General features: G+C 42.6%; 1 protein-coding gene across 3 annotated transcripts in view; it reads right to left on the bottom strand.

Moving 5' to 3' along the window:
• The window catches only part of LOC110496149 (splicing factor, proline- and glutamine-rich), a 28,550-nt gene extending 11,847 nt beyond the window's left edge, over window positions 1-16,703 (bottom strand). For 2 of the 3 annotated variants that reach the window (XR_002469521.2, XM_036952667.1), the window contains exons 1-9: window positions 15,892-16,703; window positions 10,651-10,839; window positions 10,146-10,447; window positions 9,941-10,036; window positions 6,410-6,606; window positions 6,232-6,316; window positions 6,039-6,153; window positions 5,908-5,950; window positions 5,633-5,727 (exon numbers count right to left, since the gene is read on the bottom strand). Coding sequence is in view for 2 of the 3 variants with exons in the window: in XM_036952667.1 (XP_036808562.1) it covers window positions 5,633-5,727; window positions 5,908-5,950; window positions 6,039-6,153; window positions 6,232-6,316; window positions 6,410-6,606; window positions 9,941-10,036; window positions 10,146-10,447; window positions 10,651-10,839; window positions 15,892-16,578 (1,809 nt within the window). In the remaining variant the exon portion in view is untranslated. The remainder of the gene's footprint in view (window positions 1-5,632; window positions 5,728-5,907; window positions 5,951-6,038; window positions 6,154-6,231; window positions 6,317-6,409; window positions 6,607-9,940; window positions 10,037-10,145; window positions 10,448-10,650; window positions 10,840-15,891) is intronic. The other variant, XM_021571876.2, reaches the window with a different exon arrangement.
• Window positions 16,704-25,150: the final 8,447 nt, after the last annotated feature.

Genomic DNA, 25,150 nt, shown 5'->3' with positions numbered 1-25,150 from the left:
GCCCGAAGGCTCAAAGATTAAGTATAATGCCAAAATGTACAGGTTGGCCAGACTGGTCTGTTGATAAATGCACTTCAGTGCTATACTTCCACTTTCTTAAACGCTTAAAAAAAAAGACATATCAGGCCTATTTTCAGATATAGCTGTAACCCCATTGTTGCTCATCTTGCCTCTATTGCTTAATTACACAAGTAATACTGAACAACTACAGTATTGCTGGCCTGCCAAACAGCAATAAAAATGGGAAATATATGATTTTAATCAATGAGCCTACATCAAGTCTTGCCCAGTTGTTAAACTTAACTTTCATAGCCTTAGTAAAAAAACAACTTAAGGCAGGAATGAATTTCACATTACAAACTACAAGCTTGAGTCTACTGGCTCACCATAGACTAGGCCTAATTCAAATAGCTGTTCATTGGCCTAATCCTGCCATGTTATTCGGTTGGTCAATGCTTTATAGTGCTATTTCTCCAACCATACCTTCTACAATTTACTATGCATCACATATGTGTAAATATGCCGTCAGTTGGGCAAATGATGCCAACACTGGTTAAGACTCTTTTCACTGAAGTTCCACAGCGTTTGTGGCAAACTGATCTAAGTTCCTGGACCAAAAAGACCTTGGTTCATTTTGTATACACACACACAAAACGGTCACCCTGCTCCTGCACAACACAATCTTATCATTCTTAAGTGCTAAATTTTTTATGTAAATGGCATGTTATAGGGTCTACACACTTTAGTGATTTGGCTTGTTTTTGAAAATAGTGCAGCAGCCGCAATTCACTTCCTCATTGCTCAGTCTCAGGGCATGCAAAAGACACGAACAAAAACAAAAGAAATTACCCAAAATGTCCTTTTAGAAACACACTCCAAGTATAGGGATGTAGGTCTTTAGATGTTGTATACATGACATGGTATCATTCCCAACTTTATATTACTTTTTTTTGGAACTCAAGACCTACCAGCGGTGCTGCGCTGTCTATGCCCATGTACTACAGGGACACGCTCTGCATTGCACAGCTGCATGGGGAACTAAACCAAAACGGATTAGAAACCATGGGTTGGAAATAGAGGTTGACCGATTAATCGGAATGGCAGATTAATTAGGGCCGATTTCAAGTTTTCATAACAAATCGGAAATCGTAAATTGATTTTTTTTTTTTATACCTTTATTTAACTAGGCATGTCAGTTAAGAACACATTCTTATTTTCAATGACGGCCTAGGAACTGTGGGTTAACTGCCTCGTTCAGGGGCAGAATGACAGATTTTCACCTTGTCAGCTCGGGGGACTCAATCTTGCAACCTTACAGTTAACTAGTCTAACACAATAACGACCTGCCTCTCTCTCGTTGCACTCCACAAGGAGACTGCCTGTTACGCGAATTCAGTAAGCCAAGGTAAGTTGCTAGCTAGCATTAAACTTACCAATCAATCATCATTAAACAATCAATCATAATCACAAGTTAACTACACATGGTTGATGATATTACTAGATATTATCTAGCGTGTCCTGCGTTGCATATAATCTGACTGAGCATACAAGCATCTAAGTATCTGACTGAGCGGTGGTAGGCAGAAGCAGGCGCGTAAACATTCATTCAAACAGCACTTGTGCGTTTTGCCAGCAGCTCTTCGTTGTGCGTCAAGCATTGCACTGTTTATGACTTCAAGCCTATCAACTCCCGAGATGAGGCTGGTGTAACCGAAATGAAATGGCTAGCTAGTTAGTGCGCGCTAAACGTCACTCGCTCCGAGCCTTCTAGTAGTTGTTCCCCTTGCTCTGCATGGGTAACGCTGCTTCGATGGTGGCTGTTGTCATTGTGTTGCTGGTTCGAGCCCAGGCAGGGGCGAGGAGAGGGACGGAAGCTATACTGTTACACTGGCAATACTAAAGTGCCTATAAGAACATCCAATAGTCAAAGGTATATGAAATACAAATGGTATTGAGGGAAATAGTCCTATAATAACCACAACCTAAAACTTCTTACCTGGGAATATTGAAGACTCATGTTAAAAAGAACCACCAGCTTCATATGTTCTCATGTTCTGACCAAGGAACTTAAACGTTAGCTTTCTTACATGGCACATATTGCACTTTTACTTTCTTCTCCAACACTTTGTTTTTGCATTATTTAAACCAAATTGAACATGTTTCATTATTTGAGGCTAAATTGATTGTATTGATGTATTATATTAAGTTAAAATAAGTGTTCATTCAGTATTGTTGTAATTGTCATTATTACAAATAAAATAAGTCGATTAAATCGGTATCGGCTCAATTGGGCCTCCAATAATCGACATCGCCGTTGAAAAATCATAATCGGTCGACCTCTAGTTGGAACCAAAATTATTTCCCCAATTGTTTCCTTCTGAATATATCATTTTCTCTCTTTGTTCCATTTCACTGCTCCAACCAGCAAAACCATAAACAATTGCAGGTTAATTTACTTATTTTTTTGTTCCTTTTTGAAACCTTCTAGATGTAAAGTCCCCTGATTAGGGGACCTGCAAGGTTCTGGTACCGACCAAAACGTTTACGCTTATTAATCAATCTGTGAACGTACATTTTAAAAGGTGAGATTTAAACCTTTGAGTATGTAGCATTACTAGTTATTGTTTTAATTTGGATCACATTGATTACACTTAATTGGTTAAACCCCTGGAATGTTTTAAATTTAGTGCGACAAACTACTTCACCAATCAGTGCGGATAGAGCAGCGTGCTATTGAACGGGTCAGCGAGTTAATCTGTATAGTAAAGTCGTTAAGATCTAATTCTATTTTGCCGTAAACAGCATGGTTTAATCATAATTAAAGAAACACACTGTGCCAGTCACAGTGAGGGTGCGAGATGCAACTTAAATGAGAAAGCGTGCCTTGAAGCGCTGGGCATCTTATCACATGCATGATCTGAATTAATCCCACAATTATACATACGGAGGAGTGGCTTCTATGGAAGGACTTTGAATGTCTGAACTTCTGAGTTGGTTTAACGTTGGACAAGAGCAAACATTAGCTCGCAAGCTTTGGTGCGCAGTGCAGCACTATAAAAACACATCTTACCTTACTGTAGTTAAAGACACCCTACACTCCACCATTTCCTGGTTGCTAAAAGCCTCATTTCAGTTTGTGACAAAACAAGCAAGTACAGCTAACCATTGTACCATCTAAACCGCTGCGAAAAATGCTCTAGAAGCAAAAATATTGTTTTCAAGCTGGTGTACAAACCCTAAAGTAAAAGACGCAAAAACAAAACTTAAGAACGAGAAGCATAGAAAGTGCACATAAAACAGATCTACCGCTTCTTAGACAAACTTTCAATGAGAATGACAACTCTACAACACATTTCTATGTTCATTTGGTAATGTCACCCAAACGGTTAATTACTGCAGCTTTAATAAATACAATGTGAAACATCATATAGTATCGAACTTAACTAGCATTGAAAAAGCAAATCCATTCTTTTAAACATCTCCCTAATTTCCAAATCATGCATCAGTAGGCTACAGTAACTAACCTATTCTTCAGAGGGGAAACACACACGCACAGATTTCCAGCTGGCAGGCAGAGGCTGGAATAAGTTTCAGTGAAGGCTTTGCATAGGAGCTTTGTTCTAATTATTGTGGGACCGATTTTTTTTTATAGCCCAGAACGTAAAATTACATTATTAACCGGTTCCCATGCTTTTAGAATAATGGTTCTGTTCCGGAACAGTATAGATCACATTTGGTTCCAGTTTGCAGTCTGTTCCCTGAACCGATTCCAAACCTGGATTAGAATGTTGTGGAAAAAAGTTCGGAATAACACAATTTCATGTGTACACATCTGAAGACCTATACAACTACACTGAGAGCGTGTCCATTTCTTAAAATACATATTTGAGTACTTTTGTTACCATCTTTTGTGCGACCCGATATGGCACAACGAGCAATCAAGAAGTGTATCGCAGCTTAGGTAAGTGTCAAAAACAAGCCAAAATGCACAAAATAAAAAAAGGTTTTCTGGACCCTTCTAGAACATTCCATTTACATCAGAAATAGAGATTGACTTTAGAAATAGGAAAATCCTCCTTTCAGGTGTTCTACAAATTTGTAGACAGAGCCCCCCACACTTTAAAATGCCAAAACTCAAAATGAGTTATCACATACAGGTATGTTGATCTAGGCACATGGTGTAAAAAGTGTATGTATTAATTGTTCATTCTATTTGGAAGGTAGTCGCAGCCGTACCAGCTCTTTTGTTCAAACTAATAAATACTTGGCCGTGAAGTGAACTTGACTAAATGGATCCTGATTAGTCATAGCTTCCATGTGTGTAGCGGCAAGAACAGCTAGTCAAGCCAGTAACATGTCTACTAGCCATCTTACATTCTGGGTAAGAGGATCTCTGCGATCACTGCACTAAAAGTTAGGTTCATACTGCATTGCTTGCAGTGAAGAACAGAAAAATGGATGTGGTGCTATCAGTAAGAAATACACTAGATACGTTGTCGAACTGTACAATCCATTATTGAATACCAATAACTGCTCACCCATTGCAAAAGCAGCCGACCAGCTGTGTTGTTTTTCTATCAGATCGTTTGCCACCCTTACGTCAAAATAGCTGTGTTCCATTACATTAATTGATATATCCTTGACAGTATACCAACTTATACAAAGCACAAGTTGTATCCATTTTAATGGACTTGAACAGCTTTGCGTCAGACCATTTCTAAGTTACCAACCAGACATCTAACTGGTCAACTTACTAATTGTATGTAACCTATAACACAAAAGGACATTAATACACCTGCCTGCCATAGGCCTAATGTGGATGCCTTAATCACATTCTGGGCATTATTTCACTCACAGGGTACAAATAGTACAGGTATCCAGCAAGCAGTCCCAGGGCAATGCCTGTCACCATCAGTTCTTCGTATTGTGTTTTGCAAGTTGCACTAAAAGAGCTTACTCATTAGCTTAATGTTATGTCAAAAGACATGTTTGCTTCAAAAAGCAACCTGCACTAAAAAACCCATCATTTGAATTGCTTGGACATGGTGGTGGCTGGGAAAATGTTAAAACAACTGCCATGCCACAAGAGAACATTGCAGGAAGTTCACTTTTCACACTGAAGCCCCTAAAAAAATACTTCCAGGTTACACCGAGACACCATCTATACCATTTCATGTGATCGCTTGAAGTTCAATGACAGTATGGGAAAGTGTTTCAACTAAAAAGGTTTTCCACCCAAAAAAATGCTGTCAGGTGACATCTTTCCACTTGCCAAGAAAATGTGCCTGTCTGGCTCACACAAGACAGGGCTTGCAATAGGTCTATTACACGAAGTAGGAGCTTTAAGAAAGCAATTCACTGGGTTTAGTACAGGTTGATTATTTTCAGCTGAAAAACAGGCTGTAAGAGTGGAGGAACTGAGGGGACATGCTGCTGCTGAAAGCTGCTACGTACAAATTTAATATCGACATGGTATTGACGCCTATGAAGACACTACACTGTCAGCACACAAGCTTCGAACCTGGGCCGACCGGCGCAAAACCATCCACTTCACTCTCCCAGATGACAACTACAGCAACCAGTGGAGGAAACCACCCCCAATTTGTCTTCTACTCCATTTGGAATACATTACCATTTCATTGGGCATCATGGCTCCCCCAGCGTTAGGTCCACCCATGCCTTGGAGTCCCATGGGGAACTTCTGGTTGGGTGAGCCAAATTGATTGTCTAGTTGGGACAACATGTCAAACATTACAATGAGTCATGGCAGCCCTCAGGGGGAAATGTTGTCATATATGTTTATAAAGCAGTCTCAAACTTCTTACTCTCATTTCAAAACAACAAGCTGAAAATAAATCTATTTTTTATTTTACAAATCATTAAAAAATATAAAGATTCACTACTCACCAGCCATGCCCATGGCACCACCCTGAGTCAATCTCATATCCCTCTGTAAAATCAATACCGTAAGAACACGCATTTTCCTCAAATGCAAATGTAAAGGTCTGAATGGTGATATGGCACTCTGCTCAGCTTACATTGTCCATGAAGTTCCCACTTCTGTAGGCCTCCTCCCGCTTGCGCCGGATTTGCTCCTCAATCTCCCTCTGGCGGAGCGTCTCCTCCTCACGTATGCGACGTTCCTCCTCCTGCCTGTAAAGCACACTGCCACGTTTTAGTAACACTCCAATAAATTGTGTGTTAAACAGTTATTCAAACCAGTTTCAATACCTGAGCTGCATCTCTTTCCTCTTCTGCATCTCCGCACTGTGCATCTCCTCCATGCGTCGTAGCTCCTCCTCACGCCTCAGCAGATCTAAACAGTGTACGAACATACATGTAAGACACAGCAACATCTAACTAGCCTTCCATTTTGAGAAGGGGTTGTCTCTGGTCCAGTTAAGCTTGCCTTGGCGGATCATGTTGGCCTGGTGCACATGGAAAGCATCGTCCATCTCGCCCTCCAGTTTCTCACGGGCTTCGCGGATGTTCTTCTCCACTTGCTGGCGCTGCTGCTTCTCCATGTCGTCCAGGGACTTCCAACGCTTAGAGTACTCAAACTCAAAAGTGCCAGGACGGGCAAACCTGGGAGGCTCCTCCCGCTCCCTGCAGGTGTTAGAATAGAAACCAACTTGTAATCAAGACATACAACAAAAAGTGGTACTCAAGAGGGGTAATCATTCTCTGAAAAATCAACCGCAATGGGTCTTTAACTGTGTGGTATCTGCTAACCCAACCCCCGACCTCTGGTAAACACTACCCAGTGACTTTAGCCCAATGAGTACCCACTGTACTGCAGGCACATTTGGACTTTTTTGGGGAGGATACTTTTTACCCCACTCTCTCCCCAACTTCGTAATATCCACTTCGGCACTTAGTCATGTCCTGTTGCTGCAACTCCCGTACAGACTCGGGAGAGTTGAAGCTAGAGAGTCATTGGTTCTCCAAAACACGACCCTGCCACTGCCACGACCCGACCGCTATGCATCTGGCAACCGTGTCAGCGTGCATGCGCCCAGCCCGCCACAGGAGTCGCTACAGCAATGGGACAAGGACATCCCGGCCAGCTAAACCCTCCCCTAACTCGGACGACGCTGGGCCATTTGTGCATCGCCTCATGGGTCTCCCGGTCGAGGGCCGGGCTGTTACAGCCCGGCTTTGAACCGGGATCTGTAATGACACCTCAAGCACTGGGATGCAGTGCCTTAGACTGCTGTGCCACTCGGGAGGAGTGCTTTGACTTCTAACCCCCATTAAACATTGTGTTTTTGAGCTACAAACTTTTGGATTCGTCCATTTCTTCTGAATCCATGGATAGTAGGCATGCGTAATTAACGGGGGGCTGAGCTAGAGTGGTGTTGGTGAGACAAGGGCAGATCCTGAAGAGGCCCAGGCCGGGTCTTTTATACAAACTTAAAAGCCATCTATGAAAAGCAGACACTCTTACAAACATGTAACATGTTTTGCTCTATGGCACTCACAAACTACAAAAGAGTTGTTTGAAGTTGTTTTTTTTCTACATAGAATATCATTGGAAGACATTGTGTCCATAATATATAGTGCATTCGTAAAGTACAGACACCTTCACTTTTTCCACTTTGTTAAATTATAGCCTTATTCTAAAATGTATTAAATAGTTATGTCCCCCTCAATCTACACACAATATCCCATATTGACAAAGCATAAACAGGTTTAAGACATTTTTGCAAGTAAAAAAATGATCATACATTTGAAGTATTCAGACCATTTACTCAGTACTTTGTTGAAGCACCTCTGGCAGCGCTTACAGCCTTGAGTCTTCATTGGGTATGATGTTACAAGCTTGACATCTTAGCTTGGCACACCACAGTTCTCTGCAGATCCTCTCAAGATCTGTCAGGTTGGACGAGGAAGCGTCGCTGCGCCGCTATCTTCCGGTCGCTCCAGAGATGTTTGATCAGGTTCAAGTGCGGGCTCTGGCTGGGCCACTCAAGGACATTCAGAGACTTGTCCTGAACCCACACCTGCATCGTCTTGGCTGTGTGCTTACAGTCGTTGTCCTGTTGGAAGGCGAACCTTCACCCCAGACGGAGGTCCTGAGCGCTCTGGAGTTCTCTGTACTTTGCTCCTTTCATCTTTTCCTCGATCCTGACTAGTCTCCTAGTCCCTGAAAAACATCCCCACAGAATGATGCTGCAACCCCCATGCTTCACAGTAGGGATGGTGCCAGGTTTCCTCCTGAAGTGACACTTGTCATTTAGGCCAAAGCGTTCAATCTTGGTGTAATCATACCAGAAGATCTTGTTTAAGTCTTTTAGTTGCCTTTTGGCAAACTCCAAGCTGGCTGTCATGTGCTTTTTACTAAGGAGTGGCATCCTTCTGGCCACTACCATAAAGGCCTGATTGGTGGAATGCTACAGAAATGCTTGTCCTTCTGGAAGGTTATCCCATCTCCACAGAGGAACTCCGGAGCTGTGTCAGTGACCATAGGGTTCTTGGTCACCTCGCCGACTAAGGCCCTTCTCCCCCAATAGCTCAGTTTGGCCATGCAGCCAGCTCCAGGAAGAGTCTTGGTGGTTCCAAACTTATTCCACTTAAGAATGATGGAGGCCACTGCATTCTTGGGGACCTTCAATGCTGCAGACACAATCCTGTCTCAGAGCTCTGCGGACAATTCCGTCGACCTCATGGCATGGTTTTGGCTCTAACATGCACTGTCAACCGTGGAATCTTATATAGGACAGGTGTGTGCCTTTCCATCATGTCCAATCAATTTAATTTACCACAGTTGGACTCCAATCAAGTTGTGGAAACATCATGAAACAGGATGCACCTGAGCCCAATTTCAATTATCATGATTGCTAATCTGCAATCAATGGCAAATAAAATTGATAATCTTAGGTCATCCTACCAACCGGGGGATAGAAGCTGTAAGGTCATTAGCAAAGATGAAAATGCTGACCAAGAAGCGGCGCTCCTAGTGGCCGGGGACTTTAATGCAGGCAAACTTTAATCAGTGTCACCACATTTTGTGCAACCTTGGGGGGGAAAAAAAATCATACACCACCTTTACTCCACACACGGAGATGCATACAAAGGTCTCCCCCACCCTCCATTTGGCAAATCTGACAATTGCATCCTCCTGATTCTTCAACTGTCTTCACTTTGTCATTATGGAGTATTGTGTTTAGGTGGAAGATAAATTATTTCATCCATTTTAGAATAAGGCTGTAACGTAACAAAATGTTGATAAGGTCAAGGGGTCTAAATACTTTCCGAATGCACTGTATAAGCGCACATAGTTGCTATCACAAATGCCAAACAGTTGTCACTGACTAGTTGGATATTAGTTTCCCAGTGAGCATTCGCATAAATTCATTATTTATGCTTTGGCGGACCTCATTTGACATTCATCAATTAAACTCATAAAATCAACTTGTAGCCCTGGTTGTACTGCAAATGAAATTGTAAAACACTTCATTTTGATGCTAGATATTAGGATAGGACATGTATATAAATTAAAGTTAGCAGATTTTTGCTCGGATCTCGGGACTGATGGTGTTAGTGTAATTTTCATGCTCTGTGGAAAGCACCTAGCTACAATAGCTACAGTTCCATACCTTTGGGGGCAGGGTGGCAGGTAGTCTAGTGGTTAGAGCATTGGGCCAGTAACCGAAAGGTTGCTAGATTGAATCCCCCGAGGTGACAAGGTAAAAATCTGCCGTTCTGCTCCTGAACAAGGCAGTTCACCCACTGTTCCATTGTAAATAAGAATTTGTTCTTAACTGACTTGCTAGTGAAAAAGGTTGAATACATTTTTTTCAATGTAAAAAATAAATACCTCAATATGAACATCAAAGGAATGCTGGGGGGGGGGGGGGGGGGGGGGGAGAGATAAGAAAATACAAAAAGCCATATGCTATTGATTTAAGGCTATTTAGTTATATGAGGTGAGGGTTACTTATGATAGTTGTGATTCTTCTGTGCCAGTTTTTCTGGCAGACCATCCTCATCATCGTATTGTTCAAGGGGCTCAACGACAATTGGACGAGGTGACCTAAGACATCAAAAGTACCAATTAATTACAGCATGTGAGCCTTTAGGGGAAAGATTCATTTGTATTTCATGTTCTACTGAATGGTACCAAATTCATGTAAATCACTTACGTGGTGAGCAAGAAGACTCCATCATTGCAACGATCTAGTGCCTTTCGTGCAGCAGGTTTAGAGGCAAATTCGACAATGCCCTTGCCAGTGGAGCGCCCGCGATCATCTACAATTACCACAGCCCTCTCCACCACTCCAAACTGGGAAAAGGCCTCCTCCAGTAGCTCATTGGAAACAAAAGGTGATAAATTCTTCACAGACAGTGCAGCCGAGTGAGTTGCAAAGCGCACCCGAAGCGGTCTGCCTTTCATGGGTACATCATCCAGCTCAGCTTTAGCTATCTCAGCCAATGCACGGGATTCCTGGAATGGTAGAAATTTGGCTTTTAATTTGATTGAGTTGTTAGTGGGTAGTTTTAAGATTAAATGGTTAAAAAGTACTCAAAAGCGACAACATTCATCCTAATTGTCCGGTTTACCCTAGACAAGGCATTAAAGACCAAAAATTACAACATTTATAACTACCAAAAGGACAATGTTTATGTTAACTAGTGTAGTGCACTTACAAGGCGTATGAAGCCAAAGCCTTTGTTTTTGTTGATGAAAATCTCACTGGGCTCGCCATACTTTGCAAACAGCTTCTTGAATGTGTCATCTGAGATATCGTTGGGAAGGTTTCCAATGAAAAGGCGGCATCGTTGAGTGTATGTCTTCTCGCCAGGTCTGCGCAACGAGGACAATGTCGCTCTCAACTCCTACAGACAGATACAACGTTCAGTTCAGATTCCAAAACTACAATGTTTAGCCTGACAAATGCCCTTGATATTATGTTACTAGAACATAACTAATTAGGTGATTATGTCGCTCCTGATGACTCGCTTTTCAAATGTCTAGAAATGTACACATTTCGTGCTCTTGTTGGAAGCAATCACTCCCCTATTGCTGACTATCAATGATCTATAACTGGGCTAATAACTCACTAACTAGCAAAGGATATGCACAAAATGTGCAAATGGCTATATGCAGCTCTTGCTTTGATCTCAAAACAAGTTTATCTACTCACTACCACAGCTGTAAACACAGTCCAGTTCAAAGTAAATGGCAATGGTCTATTTGCATACAGGCCTACAGCAGCTCTGATTGGTTATGCTGCACAGGTCTGGGTCGAGAATGGCCGGAGTAGTGCGTGTCAATACAATAGAATCCTACTACGACGTGTTCTGCCTACAACAAAATCTATTGCATAGTTTGTTTTGGTCTGTTGCATTGAGAAAGTGTCTAATATTGTTTTGATTCGATCACAATTGCCACAGTAAAGGGAAACGTTAATAGTGTTATTAACAGGGAAAAACTCTAGAAAGTTGAGTTAAGTTCAATAACTAATTAATATTAATAACTAAATACACTTTCACTGTATCAACCTCATCTATCAGAAGGCGACTTCGATTCCTTTTTTGATAAACTCTGTTAAGCCTAGAGCAGATTCTGATAGTGAACGAAAATAAACAACGTGCAACAATTGAAACAATTTCACTTAGTCAATTTAAATAAATAAATTAGAACAGTTCATAGAAGATGGAGTTATACTGTTTTTAAGGGCCTTTGACACTTTAGAGCACAACTTTATTTAGAACTCTACTTTTGGGTTCGGGGAGAATTTTTTAAACCTCTCTGCGCACCGAACCCATTAGCGGGATTAAATTCGACAACATACGGTGATCCCTACATAAATAGTTATATTAAACATTAATGAAAATACAAGTGTCTCACATGGTTCGAAAGCCTAGAATCTTAATAATCCAACTGTGTTGTCAGATTTAAAAAAGGATTTACAGCGAAAGAATACGATGCGATTATCTGAGGACAGAGTGAACTATTTCAACCAATCACAAATTTCAATAAAATAAATTGTTTACCTTTGACAATCTTCCTGTTTGCAATCCCAATGCTCATTGTTACACAATGAATGGTCTTTTGTTTGATAAAAACAATTTTTTTAGCCTAACACAAAACATTTTGTGTACTGCTTGTGTCGTGAATTCCGCCTCATTCAATTTGACGACACATTCGATGTAAATACACACACAAAACGTGACTTTATCCAGTCATGTTTGGTTTCATTGCAATCAACTGGTTTATTTGTAACAACCAAACTTGATGGGTCATTTCGCGGGACGTATTGACTGAAAGAAACCGATTTGAAGACAACAAGTAATGACATCATTGTGCACCAATGATATGACCGCTGTTTCGTTGATTGACTATTTTAACCCAATGACCGCTGATCATCTTGAAATCTAGCTGGGTAGATAGCCAATGAGCCGAGGTAAACGGTAATATGTAATGGTTGTGTTGGAAGACCAACCCATGTAGTAAACTCCTGCGTAAAGACGGTCATTCGCCATTGAAGATTCATACTGGAAGGAGCCAAGCTTGTTACGCACAGCACTATTTCAATAACGCGCATCTTCAGCTGTTTATATATCGAACATCATGGCGAATCAGAAAGCTCAATCTAAGACTAGATATACGAGTGTAGACAAAATTATAGAGGAAATTGATCGTGATAGAGAAACAGATCTGCTTTTGGAAGACGATTCAGTTAGCGACCATAGCTATGACTCCAAAATGGAAGCATATTTGTTGAACAGAGAGGACATTGTTTTGGACTGGTAAGTTCTTCTCAGGCTAATGTCGTTGTTTGAAATTAATAATATAAAATATTGTTTGTGATTTTTTAAAACATTTTATTTGCAATATATAAAAATGTAATGAAATGTGTAAAGTACACATTGGCTATGCGTTGTGGGTGGGGGTATGTTTGTATGTATGTGAATGACCCATAGCCTGTGTGTGTGTGTGTGTGTGTGTATATATATATATAAAAATGGAATAGAATGTAACACCAAACCCACACAGCGACCATGCGTCCTCCATAGTCTACATATTATGGATTAGAGGGAGCATGGTCGAGATGCGTGTCTGCCGCTCCACCCCACCCCTACATGAAATAGCCTATTTGAGGCAGGCCCACAACAATGGCCAAAGTGAAATGGAACAGCACGTTATGATACAAGGCTGATATGTGAAACTATTCTAACTGAAAATTTTCTTTCAGTTACACTGACTCCGAATGCGAGCCCCCAGTGCCAACCTGTTGTCTCCGGCTCCACACCTCCCGGGCCATCTAGAGGTGTGAAGGCACTGACAAAGCGTAGGAGGGGAAGTGTGCCACCTGCTAACGAAGGGACAGAAGGGCGTTGGCACACTGCCCTAGAAGATGATGTGGAGCCACCTCAACCAACATTTAGACCAAAAAGGAAGCCAGGACCTCAGCTGAACATGACTGCAACGTACAGCCCCCTTCAGCTTTTTCAGCTGTTTTTCACCCAATCCGTTGTGGATTCGCTCGTGTCTAACACGAATAAGTATGGGGAGAAGAAGTAAGCAGGCAAAAGGGTAGCATGGAAGCCCATATCCATGTCAGACTTTTTCTGCTACCTTTCACTGGTTGTCTACATGGGGCTGGTGAAGCTGAAAAGCCTGAGGGACTACTGGAAAACAATCTCTCTACCAACTGCCTTTCCACATGACTTATGTCCTGCAAAACGTTTCTGGTTCTCTCACAGGCGCTTCACATCAGTGACCCAAAGGTTGATGAAGCAAATGACAAGAAGAGAGGCACAGCAACATTTGATAGACTGTGCAAAATAAAACCTTTCTACTACTACAGCATTGTTGAGGCCTGCAAAACCTACTTTCAGCCAGCCCAGAATGTGTCAATAGATGAGAGGATGGTAGCCGCAAAGGCCAGAATTGGCCTCAAACAATACACGAGGAACAAACCAACCAAGTGGGGTTACAAGCTGTATGTGTTGGCTGATTGTGTGTGGCTACACATGCAATTTTTTTGTCTATGAGGGGAAGAACAGTTTTGCTACCGGTAAGGGACTTAGCTTTGACTCTAATGGAGTTATTCGATTTTCAACTGCTAGGGAAGGGCTACAAACTGTTTGTGGATAACTTCTACACAAGCCCTACCCTGTTGGCAGACCGTAGGAAGCTGGAAGTGTGGGCTTGTGGCACCATTTGTACCAACAGGGTTGGCTTTCCGAAGGTGAACGACATGCCTAAGCGGGCTGAGCGGGGGACCATGCAATGGATCGGTGAAGATGGCCTGCTGTTTGTAAAGTGGATGGATACCAGAGAGGTGGTGATGTGCACAACAATCCACAAGTCCTTCAGTGGGGATCATGTCCTCAGACTTGTGAAGGACGGTGCCGGGGCGTGGACCAACAAAAATGTCCCCAATCCAACTGCAGTAAAAGACTACAACAAGAGCATGGGAGGTGTGGACCTATCAAGCCTTCAGAGAGCTGCTCATCAAGGAGCTTGCTGGCTACAGCACCACTGCACCACGTTCTGGCCACTCTACCTCTGTCCCTTCTGCTCCAGTTAGAATACCATTTTGGTATTTTGTATGTAGTTATTTGTTTCAAAATGTATACCTTCACCAATTTGGCCACTTGGGCTACTTGTGTGGGACACCTGGGTGACTTCATGATACATGACATAACCCTAACCCATTTGGGAAGTTGTCTTTCTGAAACTCTGCACAAGTACTGTTGCCCTCTTATGTTTTTCACTGAAATTGTCCCCACCATGTCATCTGAATGTTTTTTATCTTGTTTTTATTTAAGTCAGCTGTAATTTTAACTGGAATCATTTACCCAAGTCAGTCCTTTTTCACCTTCTAACATCAAAAAGGTCAATTCTGTTATATTTATTTTGAGGAATAAAACACATTATATTCAGAAACATCCATTAGTGAAAAGACTATGATCATGGAAGTTTATAGGCTATTGATTGAGTTGTTAGTGGGTAGTTAAGATTAAATGGTTAAAAAGTAGTCAAAAGAGACACCCTTCACCCTAACTGTCCGGTTACCCAAAAGATAAAGCGCTCAATTTGATCAGTTTCCTCCACCTGCCCAGTTTACGATTTCTTGCACAAAAGGTTAAAAAACATATTCTGATTGAGAATCTATTGAGCATTTATGCCACCATTCTAGGAAACTATGACTTGAGTCATGAATGGTCGTATATAAATACTCCCAACATATCCATCTTCACCTTTGATGATATTAAATGGCATTATGCCCATCCTTGTAATTCACAACTAGCATATTAACATAATTATTTTCCTGGCCAAATATACTAACGAATGAAAATGGGCTTGGAAAATAACATGAGCGTTTTTCCCGTATTGAACTGCAACAACTATATAAATCCCACAAACTTGTTAAACTTTAATTATTATAAGTAATGTTTCTGAATGTCTGTTAATGTCTCATCGCCTTGTTTCTTATTCCTTTGTTTTTTTTCATCCGGTTGCCTGTCTCACTGTGTAACAGCAATGGCCATGTATTGATGTGTAATTTTGTTGCAAACAAATGATTCCCCGCGGCACCACAAATATGTTACATTTGTGTCTCCACCGTGGCTTTCCTCGAAACTTTGCGTAGTGTGGATGCATATCTATTAATCCGCTTTCAGTAACATTGTGGAAATGTACCCGATTCTCACAAAATGGCCGACGTGCCTCCCATGTAGCCAACTAGCCTAGCTAGTTACGTTAGCAGGCTAACTCCGCAGCGTGTGAATGGACCGCTTAACTAGCCCAATGCCATGGACCACTTTTATTTCACATAATACATTTGCATATCTAACGTTAGATATAATAACTAAGTAGGGAATGTACGAATTACGGAATGTTAGCTAGCATGGCTGGCTAACGTCGTTACTCACATTGGGGGGGTGGGCTTCCTCGGCCTCATTTGAAGTGTTCTTCTGCGTTTGAGGTTCAGGTTTTTTGTTCGCGGGTGCAGATTTATTCCCATTCCCATTGGCGTTGCCGGGTCCTGGTCTTTGCTGGTTCCTATTCATCTGGTTTGGTGGGGGAGATGAGAGAGCGGGTTTTTTAATTTGGTTTGGTGGGGGAGATGAAAGTGCGGGTTTCGGAGGAACAGGCTTCGGAGGTGGGGACTGCATTTTTTGTTGAGCCGCAGGCGCTGTTGCTGCGGCCGCGGGAGGTGCGGGCATCGGTGTTGCTGCTGCTGCGGCCTTCGGAGTTGCTGCTGCTGCGGCCGTCGGAGTTGCTGCCGCGGCCGGAGCTACTGTGGCAGCGGCCTGCTGTTGCTGTATGGGGCCCTTCATGGTTAGCGCAGGGCCAGGAGTAGGTGGTGGCCGAATCGCTTGAGCGCCTGGCTGGGAAAGAGTTGGTGCGGGTGGCTTCTGAGGGGTTATCTGAGGTATCTGGTTGGGTGGTTTTCCAAAGTTACCGGGATGAGGCCCTCTTTGAAAAGGGTGTTGGTTTTGTCTGAAATTATTCATGTTACCCATTCCACCTCGCATCGGGCCAGCACCTCCCCGGCGTTGAAATCCAACTCCACGATTATTTCCTCTAACGTTAAGGTTAAATCTGTCCCGAGACATTTCTGCGTTGTAGGAACACTGGATAAAATAAAAATATGTACTATAACGTTGAAGCACGTAGCTAACTGACTGCTGTTGTTCCAAACAGCTCTCCTTCTTTCTAAAATGGCGATTCAATAACGTCGACGTATCTCCCGATTTAGACAGGAATAGCACCTGCGCATGCGTATCTCCGCCCAGAAGTATTTACATATCGGGAATCTCCGGATGTGATTTTTTGTAAACAAGCATTTCTTTGTGTTTTTTTAAAACTATTTTTTTATGTAAGTCATAGTCATTTCACATTAACGGTCCGTGTAATCCTTATCAGTCTAATAATCTCATACACTCATTCAAATTGAATATTGGGCTCCCAAGTAGTGCTGCAGTCTAAGGTTTAAAAAATGTGTCCCTGACCAAAAGGCACCTGAACAGCTTCTACCCCCAAGCCATGAGACTGCCTACCCACTTTATTATTTATTTCATTATCTTAATTGTTTTTGCACTGGCATCACACTCACTGGACTCCATTCCATTTCTTAAATTCCAGCCATTACAATGAGCCCATCCTCCTACAGTTTCCGCTGCCAGTGCCACATGTACATGCTGAATTACCTCAATTACCTCATACCCATGCACATTTACACAGTACTGGTACTCCTTGTATATACAGTGCATTCGGAAAGTATTCAGACCCCTTCCCTTTTTCTACAATTTGTTACGTTACAGCCTTATTCTAAAATGGATTACATTTTTTAAAATCCTCATCAACCTACACACAATATCCCATAACGACAAAGTGAAAATAAGTTTAGAAATTTTAGCAAATGTATTTAAAAAAAACAGAAATACATTATTTGCATAAGTATTCAGACCCTTTTCTATGAGACTCGAATTTGAGCTCAGGTGCATCCTGTTTCCATTCATCATCCTTGAGATGTTTCAACAACTTGATTGGAGTCCACCTGTGGTAAATTCAATTGATTGAACATGATTTGGAAAGGCAGACTCCTGTCTATATAAAGTCCCAGAGTTGACAGTGCATGTCAGAGCAAAAACCAAGCCAAAACAATTCTGCAGCATTGAAGGTCCCGAAGAATACAGTGGCATCCATCATTCTTAAATGAAATAAGCTGGCATCCATCATTCATTCGGTCAATCTGAGCAATCGGGAGAGAAAAGCCTTGGTCAGGGAGGTGCCCAAAAACCCGATGGTCACTCTGACAGAGCTCCAGAGTTCCTCTGTGGAGATGGGAGAACCTTCCAGAAGAAAAACCATCTCTGCAGCACTCCACCAATCAGGCTTTTATAAAAGAGTGGCCAGACGAAAGCTACTCTTCAGTAAAAGGTACATGACAGCCAACTTGGAGTTCGACAAAAGGCACTTAAAGGACTCTCAGACCATGAGAAACAACCCTTTGGCCTGAATGCCAAGCGTCATGTCTGGAGGAAAACTGGCACCATCCCTACGGTGAAACATGATGGTGGCAGCATCATACTATGGGGATGTTTTTCAGTGGCAAGGGCTGGTAAACTACTCAGGATTGAGGGAAAGATGAATGGAGCAAAGTACAGAGAGATCCTTGATGAAAACCTGCTCCAGAGTGCTCAAGACTTCAGCCTGGGGGTGAGGTTCACCTTCCAACAGGACAACGAGTGGCTTCGGGAAAAGTCTCTGAATGTCCTTGAGTGGCCCAGCCAGAGCCCGGACTTGAACCCAATCAAACATCTCTGGAGAGACCTGAAAAGAGCTGTGCAGCGATGCTTCCCATCCTTCCTGACAGAGCTTGAGAGGATCTGCAGAGAAGAATAGGAGAAACTCCCCAAATACAGGTCTGACAAGCGTATAGTGTCATACCCAAGAATAGTCAAGGCTGTAATCGCTGCCAAAGGTTCTTCAACATAGTACTGAGTAAAGGGTTTGAATACTTAGGTAAATGTGATATTTCAGTTTTAAACATTTTATAAATTTGCAAACATTTATAAAAACCTGTTTTTGCTTTGTCATTATGGGGTACTTTGTGTAGATTGATGAGGGGGGAAACTATTTAATCATTTTTAGAATAAGGCTGTAACGTAACAAAATGTGGAAAAAGTAAAGGGGTCTGAATACTTTCCGAATGCACTGTATATGAAGATGGCGATAGTGTGCGAGATCAGGGGCGAAGAAGACTGGTGGCAAGTACAAACAGAGTGAGCAGTACAGCAGGTCAAATTCTAGAGGTGAAATGGAAGTGAATGAGTGGGCGTTAAGCAAAGTAGAAGGAAGGTGTGGTGAAGAGCTTGGAGCCCGAACCTTGCATCAATGGATATGATATAGAAAAATCTGGTCCAGTAGGAGTGACATTTTTGGAGAAAGTGGATCCTTGCCTTTTGGCGGATCCATTTGTGGTTTCAGTGTGGGTGGGAAAGGAGTTGTGGACAGTTGAGTCAGTGAAGGTAACCCGTAGTGGACTTGTGATATTTGTGTGTGTTTATTTTGCCCAGCAGGAGCGGGCGCTCCGTGTCATGCAACTCGGGGCAAGATCGGTTTCTTGCTTTGCTCTGAGGAACACGGCACCATTGAAGGAGTGATTTCTGGGGTAGCATTAAGTGCGAAAGTGGAGCAATTGAAGGTCAAGATTTCCAGTGTTTGTGACGCCTGTCGTTTAGTGTGTCGCAGGCCTGGTGGTGAGCATGGGGAAGTAGAGGAGTCACTATCTGTCATTTAGAATTTTTCCGGTACGGACGGCGGTCCACCACTAGGACCAAAGAACGCTCCTTAGGACCGTTTCCCCCCCAGTCCACCAGGTACCGGAGCCCGACCCCCACGATGTCAGGAGTCCAGGATGGACCTAACGGCATAGGCAGCAGTCCCATCGATGTCCAGGGGAGGCGGACGGGTGTCGCGGGTGACAGCATCAGCCAGGGAACCAGGAACTGTCGGCCTGAGGAGGGAAACATGAAAGGAGGGTGAGATCCGGCAGTTGGTGGGGAGTTTTAGACAATAGGTTACTTCATTGACCATCCGGAGGACCTTCAAGGGCCCCACAAACCGGGGGCTCTGCTTCCGTCAGGATAGGCGGAGTGGTAGGTTCCTGGTGGAGAGCCAGACGAGATCACCAGGATGGCACACAGGAGCCTCACTGCGGTGGTGGTGGATGTCATCCCGACACGCCAACTCCGTTTGGACCTCTTTGCACAGTCCTCCCCAGAATAGAGTGTGGAGCGCCGGCTCATTCCATCCGCTGGAGGCTGCCACAATCTGAAAGGTGAGGGCGTACTCCGCAGCGGTACGGGCACCCTGCTGGAGTTGGAGAAGTTGCTCACCTCCCTGTCTGACCTCTGGAGGATAGTCAAAGACCACCCTGAACAGAACCATGAACCTCTTATAGGAACCAAGCTCCTCCTTTCCTCTCTCCATGACGGCCGTAGCCCACTCCAACGCCCGTCGGGTCAGCAGGGTAATAACCGTGGCAACCTTGGACCTCTCAATGGTGGGGGCTCCCGTCTGATAGGGTATGGAGGGAGCACTGGAGTAGAAAGCCACAGCATTTCGATGGAGTACCATCATACTTCTCCGGAAGGGACAGTCGGGCATCGCTGACCTGGGCAGATGGCTGGGTAAGCTGGGGGACTGGCTCACTGTGACAACCTGTGGTAGGAGACCCTCTGATAGAGGTATGGAGAGCCTCGCTGGTGGTGTTGAGATAGTGGAGGACGCTGAGGACGTCCTCCATGGCCATACCCAGTTGCGCCAGCTGGTCGTGGTGTTGGTGGAGTAGTTGACCCTGTTTGGGCGATAGGGCAATGTATGGGTTGGAGTAAATACAGCTACTACTATACCAGCATGGAAATCTTGAGGCACCAGTTACAGAAAGAGAGAGAAGAGCTAGATGAGATTATGAATGACATACAAAACAAGCAAGACATATTAAAGAGGGAGAAGGATCAAATGGAAAAGATAAGGGTTGAGGTTCAGAGAGAAAAGGATACAGAAGGTTACTGGATTACTCAACTTAAAGAATAGAAGGGGAGGAAAATGGAAACCCTGGAGTGGTCTTCAGCAGAGACAGACACCCTTAGCTCAGGAGCAGACAATATAATGGCAGTAGGCAGTAGAGAGATGGACGGGGAGAATGAAATATGACCTACGGCAGAGACAAAACAAGAAAGGGGAGACATGGAGGAAGTCAAACTGGTAAAGCAAGGAACAGAAAAAGATGTAAGCAAAAGCAATCGTAAAGACAAAAGGAGCTATACGAATGCTGTGACACAAACGCATTCAGAAGAGATTGAAAAAGAGCACAAAGGTCTGGAGCAGGTGAATTCTGCAACACAAACCTCACCAGAGAAGATGGAGAGAGAATCGATTGAGGAAGTAGGACAGTTGAAAAAGGAGGATGAGGAGAATGAGCTTGCTCTACTGATGGCTGAAGTAGACAAACAGAGAAAGGAGATTGAAAACAACATGGTGGAAATAGATAGAGAGAAGAACAGACCAGAGCTGAGATACAGACAGCCCCACAAAAAACTGGTGGAGACTGAGATGCAGAGACAGATCAAAGATTCCACTCAACCTAAAGAGGAAACTGAGAACAAACTCAGACAGAAGACAACTACAATGCAAATTGAGCTGGATCTGACAACAGATGAAAAAGCGCTTCCAAAGAGAAAATATTATGAGAAAATCCGTGAGATTGAGAAGATTAAGTGCAGGTTTCATGAAATGAAAGAACATATAGAGGAAAGACAAGTGGTCATTCAGAGACATGAGTTGGTACAGAGAACAAGAAAACAAAGAGAGAAAGAAGTGTTAAAGAAGATGAAGACGGAGTTGGAGAAACATCATCCCACTCTGCAAAGAGAGTGGGAAAGAGGTAGGAGGAAACATCAAGAGAAAGACCGGGAGCTTGAGATGCTAAATGTGGAGATGTTCAGAGAGATTGAGAGACTGTAGGGTAATATGGACAAAGAGACGGAAACACTCAAGTCAAGTGACAAAGGTATCCAAACCTCAGACATGGTATTAACCATAGAGGAAATGAGACTGTGGTTGATGGAGGAGCACACAGTGATGGAGGATGCTCAGATGGGCGTAGTAGGAGCAGAAGCTGCTCCACCCGGATTCAGCGGAGTGCTACGGTGGCATTGGCGCTTCTGCTGTTGCAGAAGAGGAGAAAAACATAGTATAGTCCCAACTCCCAAGTCAGCAAAATTGTGTTTTATAGAAATGTAGAGAGTACATAAAATTGAACAACTCTGCTATCATTGATCGGGTGTCAATGTAAATAGTCTGTGCGGCCATTTGATTAATTGTTCTGCAGTCGTATGGCTTGAGGGTAGAAGCTGTTAAGGAGCCTTTTGGTCCTCAACTTGGGGCTCTGGGATCGCTTGCCGTGCGGTAGCAGAGAGAACAGTTTATGACTTGGGTGACTGGAGTCTTTGCCAATTTTTTGGGGCCTTCCTCTGACACCGCCTAGTATATAGGCCCTGGATGGCAGGAAGCTTGACCCCAGTGATGTACTAGGCCGTACGCACTACCCTCTGTAACGCCTTATGGTCAGATGCCGAGTAGTTGCCATAGCAGGCGGTGATGCAACCGGTCAGGATGCTCTCGATGGTGCAGCTGTATAACGTTTTGAGGATCTGGGGACCTCCTGAGTGGGAAAAGGTGTTGTCGTGCCCTTTTCAGAACTATCTTGGTGTGTTTGGACCATGATAGTTAATTGGTGATGAGAACACCATGGAACTTGAAACTCTCTACCTGCTCCGCTACAGCCCTGTCAATGTTAATGGGGGCCTGTTTGGCCCGCCATTTCCTGTAGTCCACGATCAGCTCCTTTGTCTTGCTACGTTGAGGGAGAGGTTGTTGTCCTGGCACCACACTGCCAGTTCTCTGACCTCCTCCCAAAAGCTGTCTCATTGTTGTCGGCTATCAGGCCTACCACTGTTGTGTCATCGGCAAACTTAATGATGGTGGTGGAGTCGTGTTTGGCCACGCAGTCGTGGTTGAACAGGGAGTACAGGAGGGAACTAAGTACGCAACCCTGAGGGGCCCCAGTGTTGAGGATCAGTGTGGCAGATGTGTTGTTGCCTACCCTTATCACCTGGGGGCAGCCTGTCAGGATGTCCAGGATCCAGTTGCAGAGGGAGGTGTTTAGTCCCAGGGTCCTTAGCTTAGTGATGAGATTTGTGGGCACTATTGTTTCGAACGTTGAGCTGTAGTCAATGAACAACATTCTCACATAGCTGTTTCTTTTGCCTGTTGGGAGAGGGCAGTCGGTGTGCCATGACCAGCCTTTCAAACAATTCATGGCTCCTGATGTGATTAATCATTCAATTATTAATCATTCAGTTTCATCGTGTATGATGTGTATTATATTATGCCCCAGTGATAAGAAATCATGTTGAGATGATGATATGCAATAACCTGATTTATATGGCTAAATTGCAGTGTTGTAAGAGTTGTTATGTATTTATTGCAGTGTTGTGTATTTACTATTATGATGAGCTAAGTTTGCACTGAATAATAGATCTTGAGAGAGCAAAATGTACCTTTATTTAGTTATTATATCTATAATTAAATATTTATTTATTATATATTTTTGGACTGGTTCCTTGATGGATTCTTATCAAGATTTGTCGTAATAAGATAATTCTATGAATTATTAACTTTTTTATTTATTCATACTGAATTTGCTAAAAAATAAAGTGCTATTCTATATTTGTTTCGGTACAATTGTTGTTCTTTAATCCTGTATTTTGAAAGTGTACAAGCCTTGTAATTAATTTATAAGCGTGATTTGAACGTATCGAATTTGGTTATTTCTGCATCTCTTCCTCAAAACATTTCTTTGTCTATACAGGGCTCCCGAGTGGCGCAGTGGTCTAAGACGCTGCATCTCATTGCAAGAGGCGAATCCAGGCTGCATCACATCCGGCCGTGATTGGGAGTCCCATAGGATGGAGTACAATTGGCCCAGCGTCGTCTGGGTTTGACCGGGGTAGGCCGTCATTGTAAATAATAATTTGTTCTTAACTGATTTGTCTGGTTAAATATATATATATATATATATATATATATATATATATATATATATATATATATATATATATATATATATATATATATATATATATATATATTTTAAATACATCCAAAATTACAACAAACATTTGTTATTATTTTCTGACATGGGATGACTTTTACAGTGAAGTAATCAATACTACCAACAGGTCCACTTGACTATTTTGAACTATTTTGTGCTCTGTGATTCACTCAGTCAGTCTTAATTTAAAAGCATTGCCATTTCAAGGTTGGGCCAATAATCAGAAATGACAATAACCCAGACACGGAGGGTTAGATTGGCCTCAGTTGACCTAAACCATTGTTGTCAGAGGCAGTTGAAAGGGGACACTAATAAAGTAGTCATTACCCAGGAAATTGCATATGACCTGTCCCTTGTCCTGAATGGCAATGAAAGTTACTCAAAGTTCGCACAGGAAGTTGCCAGTGGGACATGCCCAGAACAGTGTTCTGTGAGAGTTGAGTTTGAAGCATTGCGAAAGGTTCATGTCTTGTCAAAAGAATCAGTGCACTCTCTGCCGGTTTCCTGGACCCAGATTTACCCACTGGACTAAAAAGGATACTCTATGGAGAATATCCATACTTTTGCTTTTTAGCCCAGGAATAGGTTTAAATAGATTATTGTCTCAAGTTTTTTTTAATTACCCAAAGACTCATGGTGGAGATGCAGGATTAAAAACAATTCCCATTCATAACAGACTACCAAAGGTGCAAGAATATGCAAATAAAAAATCTAGGTTTCTGTTATTGAAGGGAACAGTCATGTAAAAGCACAGCTGCAATGCACTTACAATTTTAGTCAAATCACTGTTTGCCTATAGTCTAATAATGACACCATTAATACATGTTTTCTGTTGTCATTCCCTCACATCATTAGCTTATCTGTTAATTTATAACAATGTATTAGTCTTGTAATTTTTTGATGTAATTATTACTGACTTTTTTACCAGGCAAGTCAGTTAAGAACAAATTCTTATTTTCAATGACGGCCTAGTGGGTTAACTGCCTGTTCAGGGGCAGAACGACAGATTTGTACCTTGTCAGCTCGGGGGTTTGAACTTGCAACCTTCCGGTTACTAGTCCAACACTCTCACCACTAGGCTACCCTGAAACAAGGATATGCATATTATTGATACCATTTGAAAGGAAACACTTTGAAGTTTGTGGAAATGTGGAATTAATGTAGGGGAATAGAACACATTCGATCTGGTAAAAGATAATACAAGATGGGAAAAAATTATTATCTTTTAAATGCAAGAGAAAGGTCACAATGTATTATTTCAGGTTAGGTTCGATTTCGTCTCTAGGTGGCAGCAGTGTAGGTGCCAAAGATTTAGACTGACCCAATGAACATTTGCATTTCTGTTCAAAATGTTGTATCAAGTCTGCCCAAATGTGCCTTATTGGTTTATTGATACATCTTCAAGTTCAGAACTGTGCACTCTCCTCAAACAATAGCATGGTATTCTTTCACTAATAGCTACTATAAATTGGAAGGGTGCAGAATTTAAGCTTTCTGCCCAT

The sequence above is a fragment of the Oncorhynchus mykiss genome, chromosome 18 (genome assembly GCF_013265735.2).
Source record: "Oncorhynchus mykiss isolate Arlee chromosome 18, USDA_OmykA_1.1, whole genome shotgun sequence".
Taxonomy (NCBI): Eukaryota; Metazoa; Chordata; class Actinopteri; order Salmoniformes; family Salmonidae; genus Oncorhynchus; species Oncorhynchus mykiss.
The sequence above is the reverse complement of the archived record's forward strand: the minus strand, read 5'-3'. Positions and strand labels throughout refer to the sequence as shown.